General features: G+C 45.2%; 7 protein-coding genes across 12 annotated transcripts; 3 read left to right on the top strand and 4 right to left on the bottom strand.

Annotated features, from left to right (window-relative positions):
- Positions 1-40: 40 nt before the first annotated feature.
- LOC122619766 (centrosomal protein of 131 kDa) lies at positions 41-4,243 on the bottom strand. Of its 2 annotated transcripts, XM_043796890.1 has the most exons (8): positions 4,085-4,243; positions 3,797-4,018; positions 2,349-3,744; positions 2,173-2,290; positions 1,964-2,101; positions 1,484-1,904; positions 607-1,262; positions 41-552 (listed from the first exon to the last, which is right to left on the bottom strand). In XM_043796890.1, the coding sequence occupies exons 1-8, from the start codon at positions 4,109-4,111 to the stop codon at positions 126-128; spliced, it is 3,405 nt and encodes a 1,134-aa protein (XP_043652825.1). In that variant the 5' UTR covers positions 4,112-4,243; the 3' UTR covers positions 41-125. The 2 variants fall into 2 exon arrangements, with proteins under 2 accessions (XP_043652825.1, XP_043652816.1); XM_043796881.1 differs by having other exon boundaries at positions 3,797-4,126.
- Positions 4,244-5,057: 814 nt separating this feature from the next.
- LOC122611641 (cytadherence high molecular weight protein 1) lies at positions 5,058-14,332 on the bottom strand. 3 transcript variants are annotated; one of them, XM_043784874.1, is made up of 2 exons: positions 14,148-14,332; positions 5,058-6,882 (listed from the first exon to the last, which is right to left on the bottom strand). In XM_043784874.1, exon 2 carries the CDS (start codon positions 6,819-6,821, stop codon positions 5,424-5,426), a length of 1,398 nt encoding a protein of 465 aa, XP_043640809.1. In that variant the 5' UTR covers positions 6,822-6,882; positions 14,148-14,332; the 3' UTR covers positions 5,058-5,423. The 3 variants fall into 3 exon arrangements, with proteins under 3 accessions (XP_043640809.1, XP_043640808.1, XP_043640807.1); XM_043784873.1 differs by lacking the exon at positions 14,148-14,332 and adding an exon at positions 10,530-10,629; XM_043784872.1 differs by lacking the exon at positions 14,148-14,332 and adding an exon at positions 10,500-10,602.
- A 316-nt stretch (positions 14,333-14,648) lies between these two features.
- Positions 14,649-16,653, top strand: LOC122611642 (zinc finger protein 620). The gene is made up of 3 exons (XM_043784876.1): positions 14,649-15,102; positions 15,162-16,079; positions 16,541-16,653. The coding sequence occupies exons 1-2, from the start codon at positions 14,683-14,685 to the stop codon at positions 16,077-16,079; spliced, it is 1,338 nt and encodes a 445-aa protein (XP_043640811.1). The 5' UTR covers positions 14,649-14,682; the 3' UTR covers positions 16,541-16,653.
- On the bottom strand, positions 16,114-17,251 carry LOC122611645 (U7 snRNA-associated Sm-like protein LSm11). Of its 2 annotated transcripts, none has more exons than XM_043784880.1 (2): positions 17,205-17,251; positions 16,114-17,143 (listed from the first exon to the last, which is right to left on the bottom strand). In XM_043784880.1, exon 2 carries the CDS (start codon positions 17,107-17,109, stop codon positions 16,324-16,326), a length of 786 nt encoding a protein of 261 aa, XP_043640815.1. In that variant the 5' UTR covers positions 17,110-17,143; positions 17,205-17,251; the 3' UTR covers positions 16,114-16,323. The 2 variants fall into 2 exon arrangements, with proteins under 2 accessions (XP_043640815.1, XP_043640816.1); XM_043784881.1 differs by having other exon boundaries at positions 17,194-17,233.
- Positions 17,252-17,410: 159 nt separating this feature from the next.
- Positions 17,411-18,907, top strand: LOC122611644 (mitochondrial amidoxime-reducing component 1). The gene is made up of 4 exons (XM_043784879.1): positions 17,411-17,553; positions 17,612-18,234; positions 18,312-18,598; positions 18,672-18,907. Exons 1-4 carry the CDS (start codon positions 17,547-17,549, stop codon positions 18,775-18,777), a joined length of 1,023 nt encoding a protein of 340 aa, XP_043640814.1. The 5' UTR covers positions 17,411-17,546; the 3' UTR covers positions 18,778-18,907.
- On the bottom strand, positions 18,793-20,339 carry LOC122611646 (vesicle-associated membrane protein 7). Its single transcript, XM_043784882.1, has 5 exons — positions 20,029-20,339; positions 19,579-19,898; positions 19,272-19,500; positions 19,136-19,203; positions 18,793-19,080 (listed from the first exon to the last, which is right to left on the bottom strand). The coding sequence occupies exons 2-5, from the start codon at positions 19,780-19,782 to the stop codon at positions 18,925-18,927; spliced, it is 657 nt and encodes a 218-aa protein (XP_043640817.1). The 5' UTR covers positions 19,783-19,898; positions 20,029-20,339; the 3' UTR covers positions 18,793-18,924.
- Positions 20,340-21,223: 884 nt separating this feature from the next.
- LOC122611643 lies at positions 21,224-25,544 on the top strand. Of its 2 annotated transcripts, none has more exons than XM_043784878.1 (6): positions 21,224-21,361; positions 21,506-21,737; positions 21,790-22,238; positions 22,291-22,395; positions 22,456-22,738; positions 25,372-25,544. In XM_043784878.1, the coding sequence occupies exons 2-6, from the start codon at positions 21,605-21,607 to the stop codon at positions 25,470-25,472; spliced, it is 1,071 nt and encodes a 356-aa protein (XP_043640813.1). In that variant the 5' UTR covers positions 21,224-21,361; positions 21,506-21,604; the 3' UTR covers positions 25,473-25,544. The 2 variants fall into 2 exon arrangements, with proteins under 2 accessions (XP_043640813.1, XP_043640812.1); XM_043784877.1 differs by having other exon boundaries at positions 21,234-21,361; positions 21,497-21,737.
- The last annotated feature ends 189 nt before the right edge of the window (positions 25,545-25,733 follow it).

The raw sequence follows: 25,733 nt of genomic DNA, 5'->3' as shown, positions 1-25,733 counted from the left end.
ATAAATATCTTATATTTTATAAAATCATATTTAAGCCTGTTGTCACTCATTTATTAAGTCTCCGTTATGTTATTTTGCTTGGAGGTTCCATAAACCTATTCGATTAAACCTAATCGATTAACGGTCTATTTAACACAGTAATCCTTGCGCTGCTGTCGTATGACAGCGTTAAGCTTCAAGCACTGCTGTCTGAGGGCATCGTTGTCGCCTTTCAGGATCTCAATGGTCTCCTCCTGTCGCTGGATGGTCTGGTGAACGCGCTTTTGAAGCTGCTCCATCTCCTGCTTGTGGCGTTCGTTTAGCACTCCCAACTCGCTCTGAATGTCCGCGTTGAGGTTATCCCGCAGTCTGTCCCGCTCCATGATGATGTCGCCGCACATCTTCTTGCTGTGGCTCAGCTCCAGCTGCAGCTGCTTCACCTCCGCCTGGCTGTTCCGCACCTGGGCATCCGCCTCCGCCAGTTTTCCGCGGGTCTCCGCGTACTTCTCCCGCAGCGATTTTTCCACGCTTTCGGCCAGAACCAAATCCTTCTCGTACTTCTCCTTGAGGCGACTGAAAAGGATATGCTTAGCAGCGGACTCAACCATTTGGCTTGCATATACTCACTTCATCTTTAGCTCGTGCTCCTCACTGTGCTGCAGTGCGTCGGCCTCCATCCGCACCACCAGTTCGTCTAGCTGGCGATCTCTCTCCGCCCGGTAGTGTTGCCTTATGGCGTTCTCCTTCTCCGCCTGGGCTAACTTGGTCTTGTTTTCGTGCTCCGTCTTCCACAGCTCAAAGTCCGCCTGGTACTGCTGCTCGATGGTGTTGATGCGGTTCTGGTACTTCTCCTCCTGCTTGGCCATCCGTTCCTGCATTTCGAACTTGGCCTGCTCCAGCTCCTGCTCCTGTTCCCGCAGAGCCTCTTGCCTTCTCACTTGGTGGTCATTCTCCCGCTGCCGTAATTCCGTCTGCAGGCGCTCCCGCTCCGCGGCAAACTCCTCGGTCAACTTCTGGCGCTGCTCTGCCTGCGTCCTCTGCTCCTCCTCCAGCTGGCGCTCGAACCGCTCCCGGATGGCAGTTCGCTCCTTCTCGATAATGGCCTCTCGATCTTGGGCGCAGCTCTCTCGGATGCTAGTCTCGATCTGCTCGTGTTTTGTGCGTGCCTCCTCCAAGGCGTCTAGCAACTGCATCTGGTGCGTGCGCTTTAGCTCGGTCACCTCGCGTTGGTGGTCGCAGTTCATCTTGTTGATCTCCGCCTCCAGGCCTTTAACCGTAAGTTCCTTTGAAACAAAGAAAATTGGGGATTATGGATATAATGCTTTGTAGGCCTCCTAATCTTCGGGACCCTATCTTAAATAATAGTTTTAAAGAAACTTAATACTGATTAGTGATCCAATGGTGGAATATTTCCAAGCCATTCTTTCTCTGCGCTGAATTGAAAGCTAACAACAATCGTGATCTTAGTGCTAGTCCTCTTCTATGGTTTATTTCTATACCGAACCTTAATCTTCTTCGTGTTCTCGCGCACCCATCGCTCTCGCCGGATCTTTTCACCCGCCATAGTAGTCTCCTTGGTCCTGGCCAACTCTGTTTCCAACCGGTGCTCCCAGGCCTGGTTCTGGCTCTCCAGGCGACGTGTGAGGGCCGCCACCTTTTCGCAGAGGGAGCCCTTGTCCTTGAGCAGCTGCTCGATGAATCCCTGGTGCCGTGTAACCACTTCCTCATAGTGCTTCTTCTGATCACGCAGCTTGGCGGCGGCGGTGGACTTTTCGGCCCGCAGGCTCTTCTGCTTTTCGCCACGCAACTGGAAGACGTGCTCCTTGGACATGTGGATGGCATTGGCCAACTCATTGGCCCGCAAGCTCAGGGCAATGACCCTCCTGGCAAGCTGGTGGTTGGGCAGCATCAGCAACTCAGATAGCCTGGATTGAAGGGGGCAGTTAGTAATGAGCTTCTAGGGAACCCAAGAGACTTCACCCACTTGGGCACCTCGTCGGTGACATCAGGCTCCACCACGAACTCCACCTCCGATCGATTGCTATCCGGTATGGAACGACGGGTTTCCATCAGCGTCTTGTCGCAACTACTCTCCACATTGTTCAGGTAGGCCAGTATGTCCCTGTTAAGATGTTATAGTGAGTTGTGAGTATTAGTGGGTGGATAGCAGCATGGTAATTCCTATTCACTTACTTGTACTTATCTCCACTTTCGGGAACTGCTCCTTCACTCACAGTACCTGTGTCGGCAGTGTCACAGCGGGAATCTAGTTTCAGGTTCAGTTCGCTGGGAATTCGCTCGGAAAAGTTGTCTGCCAAAGAAACCAGATATGAAGAACGCTTCATGGAAGGTCCAAGTCGGAAACTTACCCCTTTTCTTGTCCTCTTCAATTTCCTTGATGACAGATACTATTTCATCATATGTCGAATCCCTGGAGTCCTCATTCGACTTTAGGGACAATTGGGAGGCGCTATCATTGTCCTGTGCCTCGTCCAGGTCTTCCAGTCCCTGCTTGTGCTTGTTATCGAATTGCTTCTGATCCTGCATGCTCATCCAGCTGTCCACCTTGTCGAGATTGTACTCCGAGAGTTTCCGCTCCTCCCGCAGGCTGCCCACACTGATGGCCTTCTTCAGCTTACCCAAAGGAGCTGGATTGGTTGTGGACTTGGTCACCTTGGATTTGGTGGTCCTGGCAATGGGATCTGCACTGGCGGGCTTTACGTTCTCCTTTTTCTTACCCACAAAGGGGGGTGTCGAGGCCACCTTTAGGTAGTTATTAATGACAGCGTCGGAGCTGGCGTGCCCAAAAGATCTCCTATCATCCTGCACCGCTGGCAAAAAATTATTCTCAGCCCCGAAGTTTCTTGGGTTGCCCACTGATCTGCAGGAGGTGGCACCGTTGTTGACAGGGGAAGGAGAGGTGGCCATGTTCTTGGTCTCGGACAGATTGTTCTGCTTCTCCTTAGAGGGAGAAGCGTACTTGTCCAGATAGTTGGGAAGTATCTCGATGTTGTTCAGGGTTTCAGTTCCCAAGTGGTTCTTGACCACCTGAACGCCTTCCACAGCCTGTTTGTACTCCCTTATAACATCTAGCTCCGATGAGGGGGCCTTTGGGAGAGTGGGTGTGGAATTGGGTTGTCCCACCAGCTTGGAGGACTCCACAAACCGGCAGCTAGGCGCATCGCAGGCACACTTAACCTCCGATGCCGATGCCTCATTGGTGCTTGTGGTGGAAGAGGATCGCGTGCTGCACGTACAGTTCTCCGAAGGACACTTTGGGTACTCGTAGGTCTCCGCCAGAACTTCTCCCTCGGCGGCAGTGGATCCGAAGTGCACGGACTTCTTCTGCCCAACGGGATCAGCCTGTTCCACCTTACTCAGGAAACTGGGAAGAGTTAGAGGACCCGGGGCTGAGATACTGGGACGCACTTCCTGCTTGTCATTATCGCAGTCACTGGAGTCCAAGTCCGCGTGCATATTCGGCTTGCTGAAGGACACCCTTCCCGGAAGATCTGGCTTGGCGGTGCGCTGAAGAAGAGCCCCGTTACTGAGGCCCTGGGTTCCGGAGTAGGAGGAGTACAATTTACCCTTCTCACCACCTGACATGGTAACCAGGAACTGCTCCCCCTCCTCGCTGCTGTCGGGGGTGCGTTTGTGGAGCGAGTAGTCGGACTCGGAGGAGTTGCAGGTGCTGCGACAGAGCCAGCTGCGCTTGATGGGCTCCTCCAGCAGGGATTTCAGCAGGTCGTTCGACGAGACTTGTCGCTGAAAGCAGCTATTACAACACCGACTACAGCAGGGTGCTTGGTCCACTCACCTTTCCGCCGATGCGCAGCTCCTTCTCACCAAAGTAGGTGCTCAACCGACGACCGAGCTTGGGGTCCGCCGACTGAGGTCGTCCCAGGAAAGGCGAGGAGCGACTGCGCTGCTGCAGGAAGTTGGCCGAGCGAGGCCGGAAATGGGGACACGGACTGTGGAGAGTCGTCAGCGAACGACTTGTGTACTTGGGCTTCGTTTTTTGGCGTGTGGCGAGGTTTATCTGTGGTTGACCCCTCTTAATACATAATCCGCAAGCAGTGGAATATATATATAGATATGGACGTACCTGCGAGCCCCTAAGACATAAATCCATAATAGCTCAGAATTGGGCACTCATCTAGATAGTTTTCGAACTGAATGCCCTGCCATAGCCTACTGGGTTTCAGGTCGGACTAACTCCAGTTTGTTTTGGCCAACGCGGAAAACCGCCACCACTTTCATATCGATTAAACGCATGTGCTAGCCACGAGGGTCAGGAGCAGGCCAGATGTTGGTCAGCACTGCAACCCCCGAAAAGCGGGCGGGTCGGAGTTGACATGGTTACCCTGCTGGTGAACCATACAAGCCATCTCAACCACCTGAACCACCTGAACCACCTGAAACACCTCAACCAGCTGAACCACCTGACCCACCCTCGATCGCCGGAACAGGTGTCGCGTCCTCTCCATGATTCACCACTACGGCCCCACTCCACGCGATTATTATTTTATTATTATTCGTGTCTCCCAATCAATCACCGACTATCGCACACGGCAAACCAGCGGAATCAAAGCAATTAATCACGGAGGGCAACTGATTGCGACTGGAGCATATCGATGCGAAGGTCACCGCACGGGGTTCAATGCTAGACACCGGCAAACACTTTCGGTTTTCATTCACCATGACTAGGAACCACTCCCTGAGCTCGTGGTCTTAACATTTTCGGGGGCGTTCGACACCCGGCGGTATCTGCTCCGACTTATGGAGCATTACCCTGACTAATTGTAAACATATCTTGGGCATTTGCAAGGAACGTGGTAATGCCCCATGCATCAAGTGCTGACTTTACAATAGCGCAACCCAGTGCGCCATTTCAGCATTACCCCAACATCCCCACTGCCAATTGGTGCCTCTGGTGCAAACAAAAATAGTGTTATCTTTGTGGAGCAAGTTAAGGTACTCTACGTGAAAGTAAATACAGTAAGTACACACTTGTGGTGGAGTACCTTTATCGAAGACCATCCCGAGTGCCCGAGAGGAATATTCCAGCCAAAGCCGCGTTTTCAATATTAATTAATAATTTATTTAAATAAAGCAAATGGTGTCTATTGCAATACACGTAGTTTGGTCTAGAAAGTCCCGAAAAGGCGCTTTGGGGACCCGGCCTCCATGGGTGGCTCTATGGGGGATTAGGCACTCCGACTCCAACTCCAACTCCAACTCCATTCTCGATACTGACTGATGCGCGAAGCATAAAATTAAATTTGGCAACATTTCTCGTAATCAACTTAGCAGCTAACACAAAATACAACACAATATAGTTGATGGTTTCTTGTTTAACAAACAAATTGCACTACTCCTCATCCTGATCCTGATGCTGATCCAGATCCTGATCCTGATCATCCGGATCCAGGTCCGCCGATCTCCTAGTCCGCCCTCAGCACGGGCGTCACCTGAACCTCGTTTTGCTCGTCGCTCTGGATGTCGAACTTCAGTTTGGTCAGTTCTTTGAGCTCCCCATTGGATTCGGCGGGCACCTCGCTGACCACCTTCACGGTATCGGGATACTTGTTCTCCCCGCTTCCCAGTTCCTGCGAAAAGCTGACCACGGTCTTGGGTTCGTAGTTCACTCCCAGGGCGCCACTGGGATCCGGAGTGGGTATGCTGGGTCCGTCGCTGCTCTGTCCGTTGGTGTGCGAAATGGTGATGGCCTCCTCCTCCTTCTGGCCGTTGGTGGCAGGAGCAGCCTCCTCTTCCTTGTGGCCATTTGTGGCAGCAACAGCCTCCTCTGCCTTCTGGCCATTTGTGGCAGGAACAGCCTCCTCTTCCTTCTGGCCATTTTGCACGGGGGTAGCAGGCTCTACCACCTCCACCTTGGCTTCCACGGGAGCGGGGGCTTGGGTGGGCTCTTCTACCACGGCCTCTGCCTTTCGTTCGGCTGCCACCGGCTCTGGAGTAGGTTCTGGAGCGGGCTCGGGGGTGGCTTCCACCTCCGGCTCATCCTCTCCTGCCACCGCCTGGTTAACCTCCTCAATGGCCTTGGCCACCTCCTCGGGCGCCACGTCAGAGTTCTTTGGCTCCTCACTGTGTCCATTGCTTACAATGGCCTCTGGTTCGGGTTCAGTGATCAGGGCTGAGGTGGTGACAGCGGCCACCAGAGGCTGGGCCTCCACCTCCACCTTCTCCTCCTCCTCCACTTTCTCGGCCACAGGAGCGGGAATCTCGAGGGCGGGCACTATGGCCGGACTGGCCATGGTCTCCACGAACGAGGTGCGGTTGGGCGAGTCCGGCGAGATCATTACGTGCGTGAAGTAGCCGCTGCGTCGGCTCTCGAAGTCCAGCACGTTCTCCTTGGCCAGACGCTCCTGGATGCGTCGCTGGCGCCTGATGAATTCCGGGACGTTCTCGTCCTCGCCCTCGGCGGGAGGGGGCGAGTCCGCCAGCTTTGGGCGCCGCAGGACGACCTTGGCCACCTCATTCTCCGCCTCCGAGGCGCCATTGCCATTGCCATTGGCATTTCCGTTGAGGGCATTCGAGGGCTTGAAGACTCCGTTGAACTTGGTGCCCACTATGAACTTCTGGTTGTTGGCCACGCTGCTGTTGGCGCTCTTGTAGGCGTTGTAGTTGTTGTTGGCGCTGGGCTGGGCGGACAGTGGGTTTCCGTTTCCGTTCTCGTCGATCTTCGGCGACTTGGCGATGGTGAAGTTGGGCTTGCCGTGGCTGATCAGCAGCTTGGTGGCCGGCGAGGGGGTCTTGTCCGGCAGAGGCGAGGGCAGTCCGCTCCGGATCTGTATGCTCGGCTTGTTGTTGATTGTGTCGGCCATGTCTGTCTGCCTTTGAATCTGGTCGCGATCGGGCTTTTACTTTCCGTTTCCGTTGTTCACTCTAACGGTGAAAGAGAAGAAGACAAAGCCAATTAATAAAACATTTTGGAGCGCAAAAATTAAATCATTCGCATTCAATCATGCAAATTTGCGGCCATAATCATTTGAGGTGAAAGAGAGGTAAAAATAAGAGCTCCGACTAAAACGAAAAGCGAATAAACCTCCGGCTAATTGCAGAAATTTTGTTTGATTAGCTGAAAGTGACTTGAGGTTAGTAGCGGAATACTATCTTATCGCTGTGCCCTTAACGCTTGACTGCAAAAACTTAAACTATATGTGTTAGCTCTGCTAACAATTGACCAGAAATAAGCCCTTTTACGATCGTTTGATTAGTTTCCACCGAAATGAAAGAGATGAGTCAGAAATCTGGACAATAATTGAAAGCCTGTCAATGCATCCGGGCGAACCTGGGAATTCATTTTAGGCTTTCCTCAACAGCTTATCAATCAACTGGAAAAGAACGATTTTACTATTGTATATTTTACTTCTTTCCATTCGAATCGCTTGCCAATCTGGTTGATTAGAGCGCTCCGTTCTGCCAACTCACTTTCGCAAGCAAACAGTTTGCAATCGGCTCACATGGCGTATGCGTAATTACGCAATACCAGCCATTGGCAGTGGCAGTGGCAGTGAGCATTCCAGGGTCAGCCGCTGTCTACGTCTACAGGTCTGTAGTAAGGCCCCCAAACAAATGCCGGTTGATTGCTGATAGAGCTAAACTTGCTTAAATATCAATTAGATCGATGGCACACTCAAATACCCGGGGCTTGTCCAAGCAAATGGACTGGCGCTAGGCTGGAAACCTAATCGACCGCCGGACCAGATCGATCAAGTCCATGTGACACTGGTGTCCATGCCGAAGCCCATCAGTTGACCAACGCACGTACACTTTGCGATCGAAACTGATAGCAATACAGAGCACTTTCATTGCCAGCCCATTTCCATTTGCATTTTCCGTCGCTCTTCGACGGGCTAATTGAATTAAGAGCTGCACTTTATGGACCTGCATGCAACTCGTAAATTCCAGACGCATTCGATTGGCCGCGACAGGTCAGCTCTCCAATTCGCTTTTGATTACTCAGGGGCTGTTGATTCGCGCTGAATATCTAGTTCTATTTGAGAAACGAGTTGGGACTTAACAGTTCAATTAGGAAAGTGTAGTTAGCTTTAAGAATTAACGATAAGTAAGTCTACTCTTCATTTCTCTGGAAATCACTGGAAAGCTCACTAAGCAGGGACGGAATACTGATACTGTTGGTGAAATCTCACTAGCCTGTCGTTTAAATGCCGTGAAATATTTATAGGTTTATATAATAAAGACGCAATCTTTTAAGATTATCTACAGATACTTCAACTGAGTCACAGGGCTCACATAGCTCCGCCCGATCTTAAAAGTGACACAGTAACTTAATTACTCCTCATTCAGCCTGGCGAGCTGCCCCACCAAAGAGTTTATTACAATTTTACCCCAACCTGTTATTGGACCCCATGACAAACAGTAAAACAATGTCTGGCACTGATAAAGGCGGAACGAAAACGAATTTGTATCCCAGTCTCGGATTTTCGAGTGTTTCAACTCTGCCGCCTGGCTTACTGGCAAACGAGTCTGTTTTATTCGTTTCTGCTATTTTTTCCGACTGGGAGGGAGTGCTAATTGCGCACAACTGGGATGAAACTCTGGCCACAGATCGCTGGCACTCAGTTCCGAACAGCCATACTTTGCTTTCGCCCTCCGTTTGCTGTTCGAGTATTATTTTCCCACTTGGCTAACCGGCAATCGACCAATTGGCCTTGAAATAGCTGTTGTGTACGCGGCATGAAGTGCACTGCTGGCTATTTTCGTTACCAATTTGCATAAGGTGAACGAGAGTGAAACACCATTGCAAACGGAAACTAGTGGAGTAGGAGTACCAGGGCTGGGGCGACTGGCTGATCCATATCATGATAATTCGATTTGCCAACAGCTTTGGGTTCTTCAGAAGAAGAGGAGATGCCATGATAATGATATTTAAATTGCATATTTATAATCAGAAATGCTAAGAACCGTCATTACTCAAATGTATATTGATATGTTTTTAGCAAAAATATATTCATCATTCATCTTCAAATTAAAACAAATTATTTATTCTTGGCAAAGAAAGAAAATTCTGCAAAATTATTTCCTACTATTCAAATTAGAAACATTATTTATCGGAAAGTTAAAGTTTTCATATTAAATTTAAGTTGAAATAAAGTATACAATTATAATTATACGAATTATATAAATTATATCATTTCTATCACACAAATTTCAAACATTCTTGAAGCACTTGAATCAAACTCTTGAATAACAATTAATTACTCATGAGTTGTTTCCGCATTTGATAATTTTTGATAATTTTAGCTGTTGATGAACAACGAAGCCATGATTACCATGAAACTCAGCCATATAGAAATGTTTTCTTTTTCGAAAGTGTTTGAATACCGTAAAACATCTTTTGTTCACCCGAGAGCAAAATCATGCGCTGAGCAAGATATTAAGAAATTCCCGACAATGCGAGGGAATGGCCACTTTCCTATGCCATTTCACCCGAATTCTTTGAATCTCCGAATCTCGCATTCAGGGTGTGAATTGAGTCGCTGAGATAAAACCAGGGGCCATAAAAGAGTCTTTGCCTTGGAAATTCGATTTGGACCTGCGTGAGTTGGGTGCGTCTATCACTCGGCGGATCAAATTAGATTCCCAGCCCCCTCCCGAACCTTTTTGGATCCACCTTGGCTTTGGGGCCTTGGGGCTTGGTGCCCTATGGAGCGGGTTTTGGTTGCAGACAAACTCGGTCAGCACTGTGTGAACTGGAAACGAACGAGTACAACAATTGCAATCTGTTTACATCTCTTGGGAACATCTCATCTCTTGGTGCGGCTGACTTGGCCAAGAGCTACGGCTCTGCGGGCCCATAAATATCAGTCGAAAGGGAGCCAGTCGCAGCAGTAATCTTATCAAAGGCATTGCCAAAATAGGGCTGATAAGCGGGTCAGCATAATCCGGAGCGATAAGGCTGCACTGGCGATTTGGCAACTTGGGAGCTGGGCAATTGGGAGCTGGGCACTTGGAGCACTTGGAGTATTACCCAATCATGTGATTAACGGCCCTAGAGAGCGCGAAAAGAAAGTGAAATCGGCTGGCATGAAGAAAACCATAAGTCGGAGCCCGAGTTCAAGGCACCCCAATGGATCTGCGGCGGAGAGTGTTTTGCCGCCTGGCCGCATAATTAGTTGTAAATATTTTCATACACATTTTATTTTATGGGATTTATGTGTATGAGGCGATGGTTATGCCGAGAAAGCAGGGGGCACGTCGGGGAATGAGTTCCCTCGATTAGGGCCCGTATTTATATGGTGTGTATATTGAAGAACGTGTTTTAGATGCGCGACAATTCGTTATAGATGGCCAATTTAGCGGACAGCGGCCAGCGGCCACAAATGTCAAAGTCACGATCGTCGGGCGTAAGCGGCTTTTTCGCAGCGGCCAACGCGGCGTATGAGCGATCGTAAGGCGCTCAGACGATATTTACACGTTCGCAGGTTTTTCTCGAAAATATGACGGCACTGCGCTCTATTATTTTGGCACACACTCACACGCTGGAATGTCGGGAGATATGGACGCACCTATAATTGGAGGCTAACTGTCCGCTGCGTTACCGTAAAACGCCAAAACGTAACTGAATACTGAATACTGAAAACTGAAAACAGAAACCTGAACGCTGAACGCGCAACTTCGAACGCCTGGAGTCGCAACATCGTCGTCGCTCGTCGGCGGTTATCGCTCTGCTCGTGCGCGTGTACGTGTAGCTGGCACACATATACTAGTTGTATGGCTGGCAAAATAAATACGAATTCCGAGTGCCAGATATTCACCTGGAGAGCATAATAGCCGTGGCCCACAGCAAAGTGCCCTGGAGGCGCCCTGCGTGAAAGGTGCGCGCCGTAACATCCCCCCACGGAATAGCACCTTCCGGAAAACGAAGGTGATGTGTGTACATTACTTAATTGCCGGCAGATTATGCACCATCTGGACAGTGGTGCGTTTGGGCGCCCCAAAAGTGGACACTTCCGTCGGGCGAAATGGAAGTAAAGCCACCGAACTGGCATTAATTGCGCCCGTGAATATTTACGCAGTTTACACGTGCTGCGGTCGCATGATCTGCTGATCGTGAGTGCTGTAAGATCGCGATTATCTGTTTATTTGCTCGGCAAACGGGAACAACTCGCCGTTGACTCACCGTATTGTTTATTTGCTCAGCCCAATGGGTCAGCTTGGCGGGCCAATTGCTTTAGCCAGGCACCTATTTACGTTATTTACTCGGTTATTCAATAAGTAGAAGATTACAGTACGACAGCGGCTACTACGGCTTATTTATAGAAAAGTTGTTGTGGCTTTCGAACTGAATATTAACGAAAAGTATTCAAAGTATACAAATAAAGCCAATAAAGCATTTAATCCCATTTATATTTTCACCTTCTGATTAATTCATATCTTACAATAGTGTATCCCATTGGTTATTTAAGTTATCTTTATCTTTCGTTACGCAAAGAAACTTACTATTTTCAAATTGATTTCAAACAAGAGAGAACGCTATAGTCGAGTTCCCCGACTATCTGATACCCGTTACTCAGCTAGTGGAAGTGCGAAGAAGAAATTTCAACAATAACAGTTGTTGGCGGTTTGTGGGCGTTAGAGTGGGAGTGGCAAAAAGTTTTTTAGCAAATCGATAGAAATTTACAAGACTAATACAAAAATGAAAAAATATCAAAACATTTTTTAAAAATGTGGGAGTGGCAGCTTTGGGCGGTTTGTGGGCGTTATAGTGGGCGTGGCAACATGAATCGACAAACTTGCGCAGCTTCTATATCTCTGGAGTCTGTATGCTTAATCTGAACTTTTTAGCTTTTGTAGTTCCTGAGATCTCGTCGTTCATAAGGACGGACAGACGGACGGACAGACGGACATGGTCAGATCGTCTCAGCTATTGATCCTGATCAAGAATATATATATACTTTATATGGTCGGAAACGCTTCCTTCTGCCTGTTACATACTTTTCAACGAATCTATTATACCCTTTTACTCTACGAGTAACGGGTATAAAAAGAATAAAACGTTTTATGAAGTCCACCCAACGTCATCAACAATAACATCGATATTGTACCATATGAATTAAATAATACTTTGCAAATAAATGCAGCCTAGTTATATAGTCTGTCAATACAGATAAGAACCTCTTGTAGAATTCTTAAAAGTTGCTATTTTTACAATTACTGCATAATAAAGATAGTAAATGTTAATGATTTGGAAACATGTCTGTCAAGTTAAAGTAATAACTGACATAATTATAGAAATTTTTAAATATCTAATCTCATGTTGAATGAATATTTTATACTATTACGTGACTTTCAGTGTTTTCCAAAGGCTGTTCTCAAGTACGTCAGTAAAGATAAAAGTCATTAGGTAGGGGATTTTTAATATTGTTTAGCTTCTATGGGTATTTCCTTTTGATACAGAGAGTATTTTTAAATAAAACCGTCTAATAAACAAGTATAGACTTCTATTAAAACCCGATCTTTGATTTTTGACATATTAGGGGCTTCCTGAATTGAAGGACGCATAAACATAATCACTAGAGTTCCCCGAAAAAAATCAACACACGAAGCCGTATCGGTGTGATAACTACATCCAACACCGAAATTGTATGAGCTGGTGTGTTTGATTATTTTGCCGATAGCGGGAGCAAAGTGTGTTTGCCATTTACACGACTACGATTCTGTGGCCCAGACTGTGACTGTGACTGTGGGTATGGGTGTGGGTATGGGTGCGGATGTGGGTGCTATAATGCCAGGGCTCCCGCGCAAAGGCGACCGAGCCATTTCCCCCGGGTGGCCGTGAAAATCTCGGGAGGGAGTGGCGGCGGGATGCGACAGAGTGGATTCGAATCCGAGCCTGAGCCAAACGGAACCGAACCGAACCGCACCGAACGGAACGGAATCGAAGCGAGTGGAGGGGGAAAAGCTGTTTAACCTGTGCCCGCGGGGAGTGGCCTGGCCCCAAAACGGAATGAATGCCCCATTTACAAACATGCTGCCCGGTCATCATAAGCCTGGAAAACTGGTAACTCGGCACAGAGAAAAAATACAGCAGATATAGGTCATCGATTCGGGAGTTATCCACAACAATCTTAGAGGCTGAGGCTAAAATGATGTTGGAGTCTTCAAAATGCACCTCTTTGTGGTTCTAGCAGTTGTCAATCATGTTTATGTATCTTAAATATTAACAAGCTAAATATGTGTCTAACAACGTATGCACTACTTAGGAATAATAAGTGCTAGTTATCAAATTTATAGCCCATGAAACGGCTTTATCACTAAGAGATCATATTATCTTATACATATATGGAATAATTATCGAAGTGTTCAAAGAATGTGGAGTAAAAGTAATGCAATTAGCGTAGAACATTATGATTATTTCGATATTCCCCCAGGGTCGACCTGTTTTTTGGCCTAGAGGAGCAAGCCAGTTTTGGCCAGTCAATCGATATGCTAATTACTGGGAGATCAGAATTGAGAACTGCACACCCCAGACCAGAACTCCATAGTCCATTTCTCCATGTCTCCATACATCCACTGCCAGCTGCCCAGGCGGTGTTTGCACATCGTTACAATTACAATTACCCCGTCGAGTGCTTTACTTTAATGATCTATTTGCGAGCGCGGTTGAATAACACGCTAATTGACGACCAACACAGACGGACGTGCACTTGAGCCGGAGTCGCAGTCCAAGGCGGATTCCGATGGGGATTCGTATTGGGGATTTCCAATTAACGGCGCTTGCCAATTTGCGTACACTGCGCGAAAACAAAGCAAAAAAGCGAAAGAGGAAACAGTGACACGCACGAAAGCGGCGCACGCAGTTCGTTAAAATCTTATTAATTTCTAGCAATTATGCCATAATGGCGATAGTTAACAAATTGGTTAACCAATAGTTAACCAAATTCTGGCCACTGCATGATTGAGGGGCTAATCGCAAATGGCAAAAATGGCAAATGATATGGATGAAAGAAAACACATTGATTGGCTTGATTATGCACAATAAACCGGAGTCGGTGACTTTTGTCAGCTTTCCATTCGCTTATGGTAAATTGCTGCCAATTAAAATAGAAATTGTTGACCAGCCGAAAAGTCTGTCGTTTGCCTTGCATAAAAAATTAAAACTTCAACACACAAACGAAACATACGAATGGTTATTTCTGTTGCTTTTTTTGCTGCGGCTGCTTCTACTGCACGCGGTGTAAAACTTTCGAATCGGCTGGCTTTGTTTCGTATGGGATCGGATCGGATCGGATTGGATCGGATCGGAAACGTTTGGATAGAGCAAAAACGCTCTGCACAGGCGCGTAACGTGTTTTCGACTGAGCTTCGAGATCGCGACTGCGTCAACAGCAGCACCAAAAGCGGCAGCAACGCTCAAAGCAGTTTTAATGAATGAAAGCGCAAGTTTTTACCGCTTTGTTAGGCCAACAATGTGCACTTTTTGTGCGTACGCAACAAAGCCTGTCCTTTGAGTTCACACACAAAAAAAAAAAACAAAGCGAAAACCAAAATTACTTTTTGGCCGAGTGTCGTCTGCCATTTGAATTCGATAACAACATACAGGTGCCTATCGTGAAGTCTATGCCGTAGGTGGAATTTTCCAACACTTACGTATTTAAATTAAATTAGTTATCGAAAGCCGACAACTTATCGTACCTGAAAGCGATAAATAGTTCATAAATGTGTAATTTTTGGGATAAATTGCATGAACATTCTAAGGACATGACACTACAACCCACAAACAAGAAGCATTATGTAGAAAGTGCCCGCGTCTATATGAGAAGTGACTCCTCCATTCTGATTAAATGCTGCCTTTGCAATGCGGACACTTTTGCCGGTGACAAGTGGAAGGAATTCATGAGACACCTGGCTCAAAAGCATGGAGAAAAAGGTAGATTTAATGTAGATGAGGATGAGATCCAGGACGAGGTTGAGGTGGAGATGACCAACCTCCTAGAGGCATCTATTGCCCAGGAATCCAAGTTGGCGAAGATGCAGGAATCGATCATCGATATGGAATTTCGGGAGGATGAGGCTGAGCCAAGCTTTTTACCAGAGGACGAGCAGGGTCATGATGTCTTCGAAAGCAGTAGCCGCCATGTAAGGAGCCTTGGTTATGAAGCTTGACTGGCTTGACTTCCTTTCTTTGCTTTCCACAGGACCACATCTCTAACAAACCCAACAAAGCCTTTTACAGCCTGCAGCGCACCAACCCCGGAGTTATCCAGTATTTCATACAGCTACTACGGAGGCACAAATTTTTCTGGATAACTGAGAACGGGATCAATAGGAAAGATCGCATGGACAACTCCCAAAAAGTGGCCGAGGCACTGTTCCATCGATTTCACTTTCAGTTGAACCCACAGGTGGTCAATGCCAGTGCCCGTTTCCTGCAAGTCTGGTTCGAGCGGCAGTATGTAATGCAGTTAAGCAACTCGGATTTCCACTGCCGCTATCCAAAATACTATCACAGCTTGCTTAAATTCATGCCCACAAACCACATATCAGTGACCATTTGTGAGGAGTGCGACCGACGGTTTCTTAACGAGCGCCAACTACGGCTGCACAAATTCCGCGTCCATGGGGGACCCAATCCTAATGTCTGTCATGTCTGCCACCAGAGCTTTTCACTCGCCTCCAAACTAGAACAACACCAGGCACGGTACCACTTTAAGAGGCCGGAGTGGCAATGCAACAGATGCGATTACAACGCACCTTCCAAGTGGGACTTCCAACAGCACCAGACCATGCACGCCGGACAAAGGAACTTTATCTGCGAGGTGTGCGGGCACAGTTCGAAGACCAGCTCCGCACTGGCCGTTCATCGGCGAACTCACGAACAACCAAAACTAAGTTGTCCGCAATGCAACCGGCAATTTCGAGAAAATAGCACATTGAAAAACCACATCCGAAAATTTCACGACGGTGACAGTGCGCGGAATCTTTCCTGCGACTTCTGCTGGCGTAGATTCCAGACGCTGGAGATGCTGAAGCTTCATAAGCTGGTTCACATCCAGAGGGGAGAAATGGAATCAGAGGAGGAAGATCCAGAGGTACTGGAGACATTCGTTAATTAAGTACGTTTCGAGAAACAAAGATTAATAGTTTTAATTCCCTTTAAAACAAAACAATTCCTAGTAAACATCCAAACCTCACATTGCAATATAATACATAATTATACATACATAATCCACAATTATGTTTAAATCGTAGCTTAACTGGATTATAATATTAATAATTTATTTGCAGAAGTTGCTTAAGTAGTAGCTGTTGTTGTTTAAGTGGAACCCTACAAAAATGTAACTTTTATTAAGCTATACACTATTTTGATAGATTAGATATTACACTAACTAAAACCACATTTTCGCCGCGTATTAAAATCTGTGGGAGCTCTCGCCGAATCTCCACGTTTTTTCGGTTCAGACTTTTGACTTGATTCCTAGGAACAGTGATACCCAACTCCAAGAGGCGGCCTGTGCAATCAATAGGTGTGTCGCATATGTTTTGCTCTCCGTAATTGTACTTTCGTCGCTTCCAGGTTTCGGTAGCATTTCTGAGGAGGAGGTTCCACTGCTTGTCAAATGCCACCAGTTCACCCTCTACACTGCCGCCCACCGATCGGTGCTTGCGAATCACCACCCGAACTCGTCTAATTTCGGTGGATTCTTGGTGGTTGGTAGAAGGTATGCACTTTGTTAGGAGTTCCAGTGGTCCAACAGCCGCCTCCATGTAGGTGAAAATATTTCGATGATGCTTTTTTCTGGTGCTGGTGGTGGGCATCTGGTGCGGTTCAAAACGACGCTGGGGAGGCAGAATATCTGCAGATCTGGAAGAGGAAGCCTTTTTCGATGTCCCCTGATCCCCTCCTTCTCCTGATCCCGGCTTTTGGCGCTTATTTAGCTGCCAGATGCCGAACTTTTTAAGTGCACTGTCGAAGGCAGCCAGATTTTGGTAGAGGACCTTAGGAACTGCATCGGTCACCCTAAAATTGGGTTCGTATAACGCTCGAAGAGGATTAAACCTATCACTGCCCACATCCAATTCGGAGATTTCTAAGGAGTCGACCTCATTTGAAGTTTTCTGGGCCCTCGATTCCGTGTCACTCATTGTTGAAGACAGCTAGAAGAAGTTACTGCAGATGCTAGAACAGAATAACTTGAAATTTTCATGTATTCCTCTTAAAAAACAAACAGGCTTCTCACAAATGTTTTGTAAACAAAGGTAAACATATTCGCCGGCTGCATGCCCGATAACATTTATCGATTAACCTGGAGGGAGCAGGGATGGTAATTTAAAAATAAAACTAGTAAGTCCACCCTTTCAACCGAAAAATAGCGCTAAAAATCTGTTTACAATCATAATCATTTGTTCATTATGCAAGTTTCAGTTATCAACTTAAAGGTGTCAACATGTCCGCAGATAAACATGCATATATTGTCCAGCCTTGGAAAGATCTTCATCAAAGGAGAGCTTTTTTGACCAATAAACCTAATCAGTGGAGCTTTTAACGCAGAGAAAGCAACAAGTGTTACAGCGCAAAGGAGATGGCAAGTGAGTGAAAAGCGAGGATTAGCTGAGAGATCCTTCAGTAACTTGGCTTATCCTGCAGCCGGCGGAAACAACTCGACTTTTGAGCTCAGTCCCAAGACCCTCGTGGCCGTGGGCGTGGGTCTGGTGGCGGTGGGCGGGGCTAGCTACCTACTGTACCGCCACCTGACCCGCGATGTGATGCCCCAAAAGTGGCGACGCGTGGGCACCGTGGAGAGAATCCACTTCTTTCCGGTCAAGTCCTGTGCCCCCATGGACATCTCGAAGACTGAAGTGGAATACGATTGCGATGTGCTTAGCATGTCCTTTGAGGGAATAAGGGATCGCACCTTGATGGTGGTCAATGACAAGAACGAAATGATCACGGCTCGGGTGTATCCGCACATGACCCAGATCAAGTCGAAGAAGGTATCGCCCAGCAAGCTTGTCTTCAGCACCCAAGACATGCCGGACCTGGAGCTGGACTTCGAAAACCTGGACGGTCCTGGCAAGGATGTGAACACATCCGTTTGGGGAGTTTCAGTAGACGTGATGCCCTGCGGAGATCGTATCAACACGTGGTTCTCTCAGGCCATCCTAAAGAAGGAGAGCGGCCTTAAGCTAGTTCACTATCCATATCCGAAACCAGTGAGAAACACCAATCCCCGTCTAAAGTCCATGCCCTTCATTAGACAGGAGGACTCGGTAGGTTCCTGATTGGCGTTTCGAAATTTAAGAATCACTTAGGGTAAAGATTTTCTTGATTTGTATTTTTTCCGCAGGGTACCTTCAACGATGCCACCAGCTTTATGCTTATTAACCTTTCGTCGGTCGCCGATCTTAATACTCGGCTAAAAAATCCCGTGGATGCACTGCAGTTCCGAGGTAACTTAGAGCTGAAAATGGATGTTGATGAACCCTATGCCGAGGACAATTGGCAGTGGCTGCGTATAGGTGACGACGCTGTTTTCCGTACGGTGGCGCCTTGCACTCGCTGTATTTTTACCAACATAAATGCGAAGACGGCAGAGAGGAGTTCCGAAGGGGAACCTCTCAAAACGCTAAAAAGGTGAGACACTGCCCATAAAAATATCTGAAATGTGCGACTAACATATCTCGAAACTCATATCTTGACTTTTCAGCTATCGCTTGTTCAACTACAGTTCGCCGGCTCTGGGCATTCATTTGGGACTTCGGCTGCCGGGAAAGGTCAAGGCCAACGACGTGGTATATGTGGAGGACAAGTGAGCATTCCATTATCTCTTTCAACATTTCAGCCGGTATACATTGAAGTTTATTACATAGAACATAGATAATGAGAGTACTGTAGAGTTTTATATGCAAATATACATGTGTTATGCGCCTATAACAATATAAACAACTTTTAACCGTGTCCTAAACACAGGACTGCCAAGCGAGGCCACCACAGGCCATGCTCACAATCACGTAAACGATGAAGGTTATCACCAGACCCACCACCACATAGATGCGAATGTTCTTCCAAAACATTTGACGCGCCAAATTTCGCGAGGCCTTGCGGAATGCAACGGACTGTAAGAGAGATCAAATGAAAACACATTTTAAAGTCTGTTTGATATCACCTAACATTATTGCTCAAGTTTTCGGTCTTGTTGACCAGGAGTTCCAGCTTCTCGCCGCGATCCCGCAAACTGTCTGCAAATAAAACGGGATGAAAAGGGTCAGGAAACAAAAAGGACTTAGAGATTTCCCTTCCTTCATACCAATATTCTTAACCATTATGTCTTTAAGCTCGTCAATCTGCCCATGTACCCGCGAAATGGTGTCCACCTCCCGAGACTGACTAAAGTAGACCATCTGCTGAGCCAGGACCTTGGAGAACTCCGTGTTCATGGAGTACGCAATGGCGGTGGCCACCTGGAGGCCGTAGGTCTGAATGAACTTCTGCTTGATATCCGCCAAAAAAAGGAAGGCCCGCGACCGCTCGAACTCCTACGAAGAAACGAGACGATATCGATTGAGCAATGAGCGACTAAGGTGGCTAATTGGGGCAGTGGTTCGTTCACCCACGTTGTCGGTGATGCACATGTAGACCAGTTTGTTCTCACAGGTGTAGTGGATCAGGTAGTCGCCGTGAGTGTATGTCATCTTGTGGTTGTGCACCCCGATCCGGCCGATTATGTGCTCCGTCACTTCAGCAAAGTTGCCGACGCACTCCGCAAACTTGGCCAGCACGGTGGTGCCCCGCGATATGACGCTATATAGTATCGGCATGGTGCCACAGATTCTCCTTTGTTAAGGGCGCGGTCGTTCAGATCCTCAGGCCGCTGCTTTGTTTTACTTATCGGGGAATCAACGACGATCCGTCACTGATGACGCGCTCTCGGAATCTGAGGAATAGTGCGTATCGATTGAGAAACTACTACTATTCAAACGCGAGCCTATTAATCGCAACAATAACTCAATCAATGAGTAACATATGAATTTCGCATACATGCAATGTTATATCAAAGTACTTGCTTTGTTTATCCAATTAGGTTCGCCTCAATTTGGTAGGGCAACAGCAGATTTACATTTTGTGGTAAGCGGACTTTGTTAATACTGATTTCCAATTACTTTTACCGAACACTTTAAAAACATTATAATACCACTGAATTAGCTCGATTTTTGCATTTATTCATAAATTGCTAATAACAACAATTGCTGACGCTTCGATGCAGTTATAAAATTAGTGGTGGGGAATCATAGACGGCACTATCGATGCATCGATATTTACTGCACTCGGTACTTCTTGTATTATTGCACGGTCACACTGCATAACCTTTTTGTAAATTACGTTCCACGGTCTTATTATTATTCCTATTAGAATAATACATTTAATGATCTGAGGGCACTTAAATAGGGGGATCCCACCAACAGCATCGCAGTATTGACAAGAGCATCAGATCACTCAGTTGAGACTTATCTCCCCGAACAAAGAAAATTCCGTCGAAGTACTAGGTGTTGGAATTAATTCGTTGGGTTATACGAAAGATGACCCTAGCCAACTAGATGATCCTAGTCACACATTCAAAAGTAAATACTCTCCTGGAAGCTACTGACATAGCGCATCTTTACCAGTATATGATATTTCGTTATTGTGTTCATAGCAATTGTTGTGCTGTATCAAACTTATTGAAGTTTGTGCCTGAAAAATCGTTTGTGGCTAGCGCAAACTTTCGTAAAACGCTAAGAATTAATTCCCACACATATTGGGCCTGGATTCGTACTGGACAGAAACAGAGGCAGGTAACAACTTAAACACTTTAAATACACACGCTAGATACACACAATTTAGTTTTAATTTATCTGAAATTATTGATTTCAAATGTTTTCTGACACCGGATGTGAGGCTTGAAATTCCCTCTAAACTTTGGCCATAAATACTGCATATTTACATATTTGGGGTCTCAAAGGCTTAGTCGTTAATATAATTTGTTATTAAAACAGAATATTTAAGGTTAATGAAACACATTTATACATTTATCTCACAGTGCCATTAGGGTGTAAATCTACCTACATGTATGTATTTATTCCTATTATTTAACTCGTAGAGTAAAAGCGAACAATATAAATTTATTGAGCACCACGATATTAAAAGGATAACCATTTTTTCTTATTTCGAAATTTCCTACTACCGGAAACTTTTAAAGTTCGGTATGATTTTACGTCGTTACACAACTCGGTTCAATTAAAGTCCAATATAAAAACTAATATTCTAATGTTTTTCGTTAAGCGAAGTCCCTCAAACCACAAAGCTCCTATATTTTGAATACAAATGGCATAAATATGAAAAGCCTCTGCCCTCTCTGATGTGAGTAAACAAGGATAGAAGTAATAAAGACATATTTAACAATGCAGTTTATTCATTCCGCTGCTCAAAATTTGTACTCAACCATTTTTCTGTATTTATGTACAACTGCATGTGCGCCCAATGAAAGTTCACTAGTATTTTCAGTTTGTGTATACATATACACTAGGAAAACACGTCGAAAAACGATTTAGAATTTAATCGCATTTTAAATTCCTGGGAAGCTTTCGTGAGCTCTTCAAATCGATGTGGCAACACTTGAAACATATGGGCGGACAAATGGCAATCGCAAGCAACGAGGAAGAAGCGGAAAAGGCAGCCCGCGCGCAGAAGGGCAGGAAATGTTTTTATTTGCGGAAGATGATAGGAGATTATATAGGTGAGTGACGACTGATGCACGCCAAACACTATATGGCCGTGACTCATTACAGACACCTCTGTTCGCGTTCTTGCCACCGTGTTCTTTGCTGACCTACTACTGCGTATATACCGCTGCGTCCTCGAATATTGGTGCTATGGCCGGTACTATCTGCCCGAGGATCGGTTGTGGGTGATTCTACGGCGATCGTGCACGTACAACAGCAGGTCGATCTACCTGCTGGTGGGATTGCTTCTAGTGGCATTTTTTCGGATTTCTGTTACCGGAAATTACAGGGACGTAGTGCCCACGGCGCTGTTTCTGGCCCACATGCCGCTCTACTGGATCTGGAGCTTTAGCGACCTGGCTCAGAGCACGCTGAGCTACTCCCACTGGATACGGGACTCCCATGGACTAGACTATGCGGCCGGAATGGCCTCCAACTACTTTCACGGCTACCTCAAACTGTCTCTGCCCGAGCGCGAGAACGATGGGCTCAAACATCGAATGGCCGTGTACGAGGTGAGTTGCTCTTCTTTTCTGAGTGACGAAGTAACACAAATGTACTCCCAAGGATACGAATAATATTACCTTCGGCATTAACCGACTGGTTATCCTCATTCCCGACGAAATGTTTGTCAACGGCGTACTCGAAAGCAAATTACTTGACAAAGCCGAGGTAAATGCTGACAATTGCACCATAAAGTTCGGATAAAAAGTACAGTGATTTATTTGCTAGTCCCTGGAGACACAGTTCATCAATCGAGCCGGTGTCTATCGTCCTTTCAAGCACGCTGTCTACAGAATGAACAAAAAGGTCAATGGCAAGATCTACTATTTTGCTGTCGAGGGAGCCACACCCATGCTATCCTTCTTCGATTCCATGGAATCCAACTTGTCAGCCACCTGGCAGATGCAGGAACTGAAGCGGGAGATCTGGCTCAAGTTCTATACGCACCTGAAGGAACTCATTACTACATGGCCGGAGACCCGAGACCTGGTGGAGCCCATTATCTATAATTGTGGGTAGTAAACTCTTCAAAGGGTTGTGTAAACTAGATGAAAACGATATGTTTATACCTGTTACTCGTAGAGTAAAAGGGTATACTAGATTCGTTGAAAAGTATGTGACAGGCAGAAGGAAGCGCTTCCGACCATATAGAGTATATATATTCTTGATCAGGATCAAAAGCCGAGTCGATCTGGCCATGTCCGTCTGTCCGTCCGTATGAAAGTCGAGATCTCAGGAACTATAGAAGCTAGAAAGTTGAGAGAAAGCATACAGACTCCAGAGATATAGACGCAGCGCAAGTTTGTCGATTCATGTTGCCACGCCCACTCTAATGCCCACAAACCGCCCAAAACGGTCACGACTACACTTTTGAAAAATGTTTTGATATTTTTTCATTTTTGTATTAATATTGCAATTTTCTATCGATCTGCAGAAAAACTTGTTGCCACGCCCACTCTAACGCCCACAAACCGTCAAAAACTGTCAGTGATGAAGACTCTTCTTCACACTTCCACTAGCTGAGTAACGGGTATCAGATAGTCGGGGAACTCGACTATAGCGTTCTCTCTTGTTATACCCGTTACTCGTAGAGTAAAAGGGTATACTAGGTTCGTTGAAAAGTATGTAACAGGCAGAAGAAAGCGTTTCCGACCATATAAAGTATATACTTTATCAGGATCAATAGCTGAGACGATCTGACCAAAGACATTAGAATAACAAGATGCGTAACGCCATACGATTTTTTTGCACACGATTTTTTCGTGGTGGCTTTTCAAGTGGCTTTTCGCTCTCTCGAAATTTTATTCAAAAGCCAGAGAGCGGAGAGCTCTAGAGCCACCAGCTCTCTTGTACGCATACAGCGACAGCTGACCACTGTATTGGTGCACACGTATGCACATGCATTGTAAAAATGACAAAATATGCCCTTCATCTTAGAAGTTATTAGACTTTAAATCTATATTATTTTTTATAAATTGACACCACTTAAAAACTCTAGTCTTGCATTGCCTTAACATAACAATTATTCAAATTTAACACAGAAATAATAATAGCACAATCTATGTACAAAAAAATGCATAATAATTTTAAAAGATGACTTTATATTAGAATAATTGTCATTAGAGTATTCACCGTGCGACGTGTGAAAAATATAAGAAGACAATGATTCTTCGGTGCTTATGTCCGCACTTCGTGCTTCAAGAAATCAATTTTGCAATAAACAGATTCCATATTTTTATTTATTTTATAAATATTAATTTTTTAATATGAATTATTTGTATGAAATATTTACTTTTGAAATGTAATTTCTTTTTTTGGAAATTCTTTGTTTTAAATTACAGTAGTAATAATAATTTACTTTGTATACGTTTTAATTATTTACTGTAGTTATTTAGTCAAATTACTAGTATGAAAATTAAGCATTTTCAGTATTTAAAATGCAACTAAGATTCATTTAAATTATTTTCTTATATTTCATTTTGTTGTTTTTAAAACAGCCCGCAATTATGGGTAGGCAGAAAAGCGCGCCAATTTTTTTTGTTTTTTTCTTTTAATACGTTTTTTTTTCTCTTAAAACGTTTGCTTAAAGCTGACTATACGTATAGCTCCTCGATTTTTTTAAATTTCGCTATATAATTGTATTTATAATCAATTAAAGTCGTTTTGTTGCATTGGTAAAGTACGGAAATATATTACATATATTACATATTAATAATTATCAATATAAATATAAATATAAATATGTAACCGGTAGCTAATTCGAGCGGCGATTTTATCAAACGAATATTAAAAAAACTTCTTTCAAACCATAATAGTTTTGAATCGAAATTGACCAAAACATTAATCAAATTCGTTTCTTAGATCAAAATTGATTTCGGCCCGAAAATCGTCTTCTAGCAGAAGCACGCACACATACACACTATCTCCTTTAATGTTTTAACTCACACAAGTAAGACAATTCTATTTTTAGATTTTTACGCTCTCAATTTTAGGCGAGCGAAAAGAGAGCAATTTTGGTCGTCACCAAAAAAGTGGCTGCATAGTGCAAAACTAATGTATGGCCGTTACGCATCTTGTTATTATAATGTCTTTGATCTGACCATGTCCGTCTGTCCGTCCGTCTGTCCGTATGAACGTCGAGATCTCAGGAACTACAAAAGGTAGAAAGTTGAGACTAAGCATACAGACACCAGAGACATAGACGCAGCGCAAGTTTGTCGATTCATGTTGCCACGCCCACAAACCGCCCAATACTGCCACGCACACACTTTTAAAAAATGTTTTGATATTTTTTCATTTTTGTATTAGTCTTGTAAATTTCTAACGATTTGCCAAAAAACCTTTTGCCACGCCCACTCTAACGCCCACAAACTGCCCAAAGCTGCCACGCCCACACTTTATAAAAAAATGTTTTGATATTTTTTCATTTTTGTATTAGTCTTGTAAATTTCTATCGATTTGCCAAAAAACTTTTTGCAAGGCCCACTCTAACGCCCACAAACCGCCAAAAACTGTCAGTGTTAAAGACTCTCCTTCGCACTTCCACTAGCTAAATAACGGGTATCAGATAGTCGGGGAACTCGACTATAGCGTTCTCTCTTGTTTTAAACTAGAATATAGCAAGTAAACCTATCTTCTTTTTAGCCCATGATAACAAGGGGAACCGTGTGGATGTTGGCGAATTGCTTTTAGCTCATATGCAAAACAAAACCAAATCTATTGACGAAATTTCCAACTATAAATAAATAGGTGTTACGATTTTTTAACTTTTTTTACGGAAATGTAATGAGGAAAATATATTTTGTACTGATATAAAATGGTAGCTTTAATGGAAAAACAGAAAACAGGATTTCATTTTCTGGACGCTGAATATTCGAATTAGATTCCTTCATATTTCTAGGAAATGTTTATTGCAAAAAACGGGAGGCAGGTAGCGTTATCATTTGAAAAAGCATTAAAGATCACAAAGGTGAGTGGGCCGAACTGTTATACTGATAAACTTGATT

The sequence above is a fragment of the Drosophila teissieri genome, chromosome 2L, assembly GCF_016746235.2.
Source record: "Drosophila teissieri strain GT53w chromosome 2L, Prin_Dtei_1.1, whole genome shotgun sequence".
Lineage (NCBI taxonomy): Eukaryota > Metazoa > Arthropoda > Insecta > Diptera > Drosophilidae > Drosophila > Drosophila teissieri.
The sequence above is the reverse complement of the archived record's forward strand: the minus strand, read 5'-3'. Positions and strand labels throughout refer to the sequence as shown.